The 7,124-nt window shown below is 37.0% G+C and overlaps 1 protein-coding gene across 1 annotated transcript in view; it reads left to right on the top strand.

Moving 5' to 3' along the window:
• The window catches only part of OPA1 (optic atrophy 1 (autosomal dominant)), a 51,583-nt gene extending 45,035 nt beyond the window's left edge, over positions 1-6,548 (top strand). The window contains exons 27-28 of the mRNA XM_009071086.1: positions 5,502-5,579; positions 6,061-6,548. Of these exons, the coding sequence (XP_009069334.1) occupies positions 5,502-5,566 (65 nt within the window). The 3' untranslated portion in view covers positions 5,567-5,579; positions 6,061-6,548. The remainder of the gene's footprint in view (positions 1-5,501; positions 5,580-6,060) is intronic.
• Positions 6,549-7,124: the final 576 nt, after the last annotated feature.

The following is a 7,124-nucleotide window of genomic DNA, read 5'->3' as shown; positions in this document are numbered from 1 at the left end:
GACCTTGCAGTGATCAGTGAATTATAGGAGCTGTTAGGCTGTGGTTGCACGAGACATGAGAAAGCATGTTGATGCAGGTCTTGTAACTGTGGGTGGAAAGTCTGCTTTCTGGGGCATTATTTGGAGTGGCTGCGAGTGTGCTGTCTCATACTATTTCCACAAGTAGTAAAGCTTTCACATGGCCCTTAGAAAATCAAGGAATGTGGCACAAAAGGCTGAACCCTCCATCCCCTTCTCACCTGACTGTTCACAGGAGTTGTATACAACTCTGGGGTTTGTGTCTTAGGTAGGCCTAAGCTAAAAATCAGCTTTCACTAGAAAGCTTTGGATCAACATCTCCAGTGTTTAGTGGTGTACGTCTGGGAATTCTGATGAATTCCGACTTACCGGGCTTTCCTTTTTACTAGCAGAAAGATGATGCATTCACAGCAGTAAATTCAACATTTCTGCCTCTATGGTTAATTAACCATAACACAGAAGTAGCACAGCAAGCAGTGAGAATGTTTATAGGCAAGGAAGGGATTAAGAAAGGAAGGAAGATTAAAAAAAAAAATAAAAGGGGGGGTTGAACTAAAGTCTAAACACAGTCCAGAGCAAAAGGAGTAACAACCATGAGCTTTCAAATATCAAAGTCATGTTAACATGAGTCGGAGGTAGAAATCGTTTTAATATAGAACAGGAGGATTTATAAGGTATTAATGCATTTTTATCATGGTTGTTTTATGCTGTAAGTTTCATCAAAGTACAAAATAAAGATAGCTCTATATCCAGAAAGATTTTTTTTTTTCAATTTTTCTTGATGCTGCAACTGAAATTTGATGTCATGTGGGCAAATTCGTAAACAGGAAGGGAAAGCTTTTTGATTTGCCCAAAGTACTCATGCAGTTTTCTCCCAGTTCTGGCACAGGCATAAACATCTTTAAAATTCTGTGCTAAAACTATTGGGTTTACACAGGTAAATATGTATTATTTGAATGTCCCAAAATTCATTTCTCTTTAGAATAATAACCAAGATAGGTTTTGTGGGCAGAGGCCACATCTTTTATTAAACCAATTAATGCATTTGGAAAATATTCAGAAAACTTTTTCTTGCTACTTGGAGTATGTTTCAAATAAACTGGTAATGTACTTGCTTTTGTAATTTGTGGTTCATGTTATTTTGAGGTTATTTGGCCTTACCTCACAAGATTCACTTGATAACTTATTTTAGCTGTTTCATTTTAGCATTGTTCATTAGCAGATAATCTAAAGTATCTAAGGCAGCAATCAGAAAGAAGCACTCCTTGTAAGAATGAATATTTCAGGGGTTTCCCTTCAGACCAGCTTATGATATCAGGAAAAGCAAACTTTATCTGTGCCTGTGTCTTTCTGTGTTCACAGAGTATCCAAATCCTCATTACAGATCAATTAGTCTGGGTTTGAGCCTTTTAGATTTAGGATCACAGGATTAATGAAAAGAAAATGAGTTGGTAGCAGTATCATTTCATATGGAGATAAGGAGAGACTGAGCATGAATGAGGATCTCAAGACATCTGAATAAAGAATTTCCTCATTCTGTCAGTGAAGTTTTATGGGATATGGAGGGAGGATTATGGGAATATTCATGACCAGATCAAGAGGCATAATGAGTTGATGTATGAACCAGCTTATCTTTTAAGTAAACACAGGGTAAATGGGAAATAGAATAGCCATTCATGGCCCCTAGGCCTGTGAATTTTACTGTTGTAAGATGGAAACAAGGGGTTACGTTACAGTTCTTCTTCATTGATTTAATTTGATTTCTCATCGGTGTTTAACAGGTGCTGGAAAAATTATGTATTTGTAACTCGAAATCTGCATTAAAACTACCAAAGAGCACATCATCTTTTTAGAATCCAGTGTAAGCAATAGTGTATGCTGGAACTTCTGCAGTACCAAGAGTGTATTACTTTTGCAGTAATAAGAGTGTATTACTCTAACAGCTTCTGTGATGTGGCAGCATTGTGTAACAGCACTGGGGTAGTTCAACCTGTTACAAATGTAATTTGCTAGCGAGCTGCTTGTAACTTGTGGCTTACTTGTACATGGTAAAACATAGTGTCACCAAACCTAGAAAGAGCAAGAGGTCACTTTTGGTCTATCCTTTAATTTACTTCTGTAGTAAGTATTCTTATCTGAAACCCAAATGATTTTCTGAGTGGTTGTGTGATAAACCTTCCCCAAACAGAATGTACTGTAATTTAGAAGGGTAAGTCACTAATATTTTGATCTAGGTGTCAGTCAAAGCCCTGCAAATGTGGGTACAGAGCTTATGCGTTTCACAGAGGCGAGAACTCCCTAAAGATGGGTAACATCTGACTCTTGAACTGTAAGAACTAATTGTTGTTCTGAATGCAACATCACATGGTGCTGATGTGCTAAGTGTAGGCAGTTATCCCAGAGCTGCAGACCTGGTCTCCTTGGAAGAGTTCTGTCCAAGCACTTCTATTTACTAGTTTGTTAAGATCAGTGTTGTGTAAATGCATACCTTTGCCATTAGCCTATTTAAAAAGTAAACCAATTTGGAAGAACTGCTGCTCTGTGCTGCAGGATGGACTTGTGGGAAAGTTCCAGGTCTGCTGCTGTGAAAGGCTTTACTGCAGCTAAAAACACAGGGCATGGCATGAGTAATTGCAGCTATTTGGCAGTCATTGTAACTGTTCTTTTTTTAAGAATAGCCAGCATGTTTTTTCAAAGTATTAAATTACCTCAAGACCTCGTAATTATTACAGTTAAGTAATCATTTCAATTCAGTCCAAGTATAAAAACTAATAAAGTGCTTATAATATGGAGTCAATTTTAGTATGTCTGTTCTCTGAGCAAACACAGCTGATTCAGTATATTCTGGTGGAATATGTATTTGCTATCCTGTTATTTTAATATTCCCTAATCAGAAAATTAAAATAGATTTGTTGGCACAAACCTGTTTTTAAGGGTGAAATAATAATTGCAGGTTTTTGCTGATGCTATTAATTTTCAGGACTGGACTATTTCATTAGCAAGAGGTGGAGAAAGGAAAATATTTGCGTTTAATACTGCTAAATCTGCCTGCTTTCACTGGTCTGATGGCTTGATCAATACAAAGAACACACTTGGGAAAGCATGTAGCAATTGGGGAAAAAAGACCCACCGAAAGCTATTGAAAGCACAACATGAGATCTTCTGGGTTATGAGATCTAATCTCCAGTTAACACTGGCAACTGCTGTTCATAGTGGAGAGCAAGGCCTAGGATTAATAATTCCCAGAAAACAGAATCATAGAATGGTTTGGGTTGGAAGGGACTGCAGTGATCATCTCATTCCAAGCCTGCTGCCCTAGGCAGGGGCACCTTCCACTCAACCAGATTGCTCTAACTCCCATCCAGCCTGGTATGGTCAACAAATATGTTAATTCTGTCCAAAATAATAGGACATTATTTCAAAGGCTAATTTTATAAACCTTCATAGAGCAATAGTATTGGAAGCCAAGCTAAGTAGTTGCCTAAGTAAATGCCATAGAACTGACGTTTTCATTACACGAAAGGTTTGTATACTGAGACACAAATAATGTGTATTCTGTGTTTTCATTCAATAAGATAGTAATGAAAGCATTTTGAATGTGCTTAGTAAAGAGAAGTGTTCATAGGGTTACCTTTTTTGTTCATTGACAGCTTTCAAAGATTCTGCTGGACTGAATTGGAATTTTCTTTAATTTTTATTTTATTTTAACCTGGTAAAAATCTATTACTGCTGTTTCTTAACTTCCAAGGCACAGCGTTTGCCCTCACACTGACTGTGATCTTCATTTAATAGCGAAGTACTTTAACAAAAACTCAGCAGAAATTCAAGAAAGTTCTTTGGTGTTTTCTTTAGGACCACAAGTGTGATTTAGCTTCTCTGTAGTTCAGTGTTTGTAGATAAGAACCAGTGGTGTCAGGGGACACCGAGGTGTTCAGAGTCTCAGTGGCTTGTCCTTTGTCACCTAAGAACTGAATGATACAGGTATTAGTTTGAGGTTTCTTCATCCTCGTGCAGGCAGTTTTCCATATTTTATTTCAAATGCTGACTAAGAGTTTCTGCTTCTGTTAGAGCAAGACTGCAGGGGTTTGTTGAGGTTATTATTATTATGGTTAATATTATTGTTGTTATTATTTGGGGTTTATGTCTGTTTTTGTGGTTGTTATTTTGTTAGATTAAACTTTTAGTTCCCATAGCTATATTCTTATAGCATTCCCTTTGCAAGTCATTTTTTTTCCACTCATGCTTACATGTCCCATTTAAAGCTGATTGTTTTATTTTTCGTTCTGTTTTGCTGTTACTGCAGCTCAGCAAAACAAGTTTATAACATATGGTATTGCGAAGAGAAGAAAACATTAATAAATTTTTTTTAAAAGAAGCTCAAACCCTGTATCTCATACAAGAGAACATATGGCTTTAATCCAGTAGTATTTTTAGCATGGAAAAAAATATTTGTCTGTGTTTATGCTCATCTCGCTTATTTTTGTCTGTCCTACTGCTCTCCCCCTGTTCCTTCATATTTCTGAATCCTGTGTTTGTCATGGCTTTAATCACACACAGAAGGAGCTTCACATGAGGATGTGGTGAGAGAGAAGCAGGAAATCTCACAGGCTTTGGATTCCAGCTCTGTTCTAAATCTTGCCTCATAAGCAATTTAATAAATCAAATAGGTGATATGATGACAAGTGTTGTATGGAATTGAGAAAAGAGTGGAAAAATGCCTAAATCCCTGTATTTTACCCAATCAATGTTGCCTTTTCCTTCTTAGTAACTTTTTGTAGTTGTGGTAAACTCATGTTTTTGTAGAGAAATAAACTTCCAGTTTTAGTTTTTCTATAAAATTAGATTCTGCCCACATCCATCTGGTTACTACTGAAATGCAAGGAAATAAAGTGCAAGTCTTAAACATTCCTAACACTGTGCCTGCCCTTTTGAAGAGGTGTCTCAAATACTGACGTGTGCTTCCCTGAAATTCTCCCTGCTGAAAGGGCAGCAGCTTTCAGCTCTGTTTAGAATGATGAGTGGTGTTTGTTACACTTGCTGTGGAGAATGAGGATATTTGGTTAAAGAAGAAAGGGTTAGTGGGCACTGTTTAAAAGCTAAGAACTCCCTGCATGTAACAGGTGTGCAGTGGTTCTGCTGTGCACGTTCTGTTGGAAATGTCAGGGCTTTGAAATATGATGTTTCCAGTATTGGATTCCTTCAGTAATTTTTTGTATTTTTAAATTAGCATGATGATCATAAAATGTGTTTGTAGGTGTTCATCGAATGGGACAGGGTATCATTTTTTCTAATGTAGAAAAATTGTTGTAAATCTTCATAATTAAGACACTGAATGCATAGGGTAATACTGATAACAGCATTAGTTTTTGTTCCTGTTTGCAGGTTTGGTCCTTGTGGGGTTTTGGGGTTTTTTTTCTTTTGACTTGTCCTCAGGTACTTAGTAGTAATGAGTTTTTGATTGGTGATCTTTTTAATTCCTCCAGAAAAAGTTCGGGAAATCCAGGAGAAACTTGAAGCCTTCATAGAAGCCCTCCATCAGGAAAAGTAGATTGTTCAGGCAGGTATGTCATTGTTCTGTGTAAAATCATTAGCCACCTCTTTTAAATGCACATTTTCCTACAGACTGTGACAGTTCCTTTTTATTTTATTCCAGTGCTGCTGGTTTTTGTTTCTGGTCTGCAGAACTGTGCTTTCAGCTTTTGTACTATAAGCAGACATGAAACTGAGTGGAAATACAATTGCTGTCTAGTTATTCAGATAGTAGGAATCAGTGGAGGCTGTTTGATTGCTCTCAGGTCATTATTTTTATCTGTATTAAGAGAAGCATTCAGTTAGCTGGGATCAAAATTAAGGGAACACCTTTCTGTAAAAGCATTTTGATTCTTCTTTTTTTCCTTCAAGGCACTGTGTATTGTTAGCAAAAATATTTCTATGCAGGTAATTTCCAAATGTGTTTCTTCTATATTATTTCTCAAAATCAGAACCTAAGTACTGTCATGTATTTGCACGTACTTAAAAATCATCCCCTTTCTGTTTCAGCAGCAACTTTACACAAGAACACAGCCTTTTCCAGGATACCTTGCACAAAGAAGACTGAATTGAAATGGCTTTTGTGTCCTGTTCTCTTTCCTGTCTTTTGAGGAGCATCCTGAAATGTTGGAGGAGAAAGAAAATAATGTCTCATGGGACTAAGAAGTTCAGTTGAAATCCACCCACACTTTTAATTTTTGCAGCTACATGCACAGAAGAATCTGACTTGTGTATCAGTGAGATAGTTTGGGAGCTTGCTGAAGTTGTACATTTAAGGGCTTTTTCCTGAAAGGGAAAAAAGCTTTTGTTTTTGGAATCTGTCTTCTATGGTAGAGCTGGATCAGATTCATAAAATGATTTTATCTGTTGTCATTTTCTTGCCTGTAAATGATCCCAGGAGTTTGACATAACATTTTGTTATTTCTGTGTATATTAAAACACCCTTCTCAGTGATGCCATTTGTATTTTTATGCTCTGTGTTGGAGCATTTCCTGATCACTCTGATACAGATTTAAAAGCCTTGAGGTATTGAGATCTTGGGAGGAAGTTGTGGATTTTGTTAAACTCCTAAACTCTTGAGACATCATCCTAGCAATTCTTGTAGTACTTTCTAGTGAAAGTGCAGACTGCTATTCAGTGACACCTTAAAAGTTTTAGGCTCAGGAAATAATGTCAACAGCTGCTCCTTCTCCCTGTTCTTTCCTAATATGCTGTTCTCTTGAATCACAGCCAATTACATTTCATTTCTGGGATTGCACAGACTTGGATTTCCTTGTTGAGTCCTTCACCATAGGTACAGAGAAACCTGATCGAGTACATGTGAAGTGTAGAAAGATAGAATGTACAATTCCAACTTGTCCAACTTACTAACCAAAAAAAAGGCAAATATTATTAGTTTCGTTTTTTTCTAATAGCTAATGCAAGACCAAAATCACTTCTGTAAGAATGTTATGCACAAGGTCCTTCCACTTGGTTCCTACCATTCAGGATAGTAAAATGAGTAAGGAGTCTTCCTTCCACTGCCTTTCAGTAATGCCATAGAAATGTCACTTCTGACAAATTTAAGCATGATATAG

This window comes from Acanthisitta chloris, unplaced genomic scaffold (genome assembly GCF_000695815.1).
Source record: "Acanthisitta chloris isolate BGI_N310 unplaced genomic scaffold, ASM69581v1 scaffold28173, whole genome shotgun sequence".
NCBI classification, from domain to species: domain Eukaryota; kingdom Metazoa; phylum Chordata; class Aves; order Passeriformes; family Acanthisittidae; genus Acanthisitta; species Acanthisitta chloris.
The sequence above is the reverse complement of the archived record's forward strand: the minus strand, read 5'-3'. Positions and strand labels throughout refer to the sequence as shown.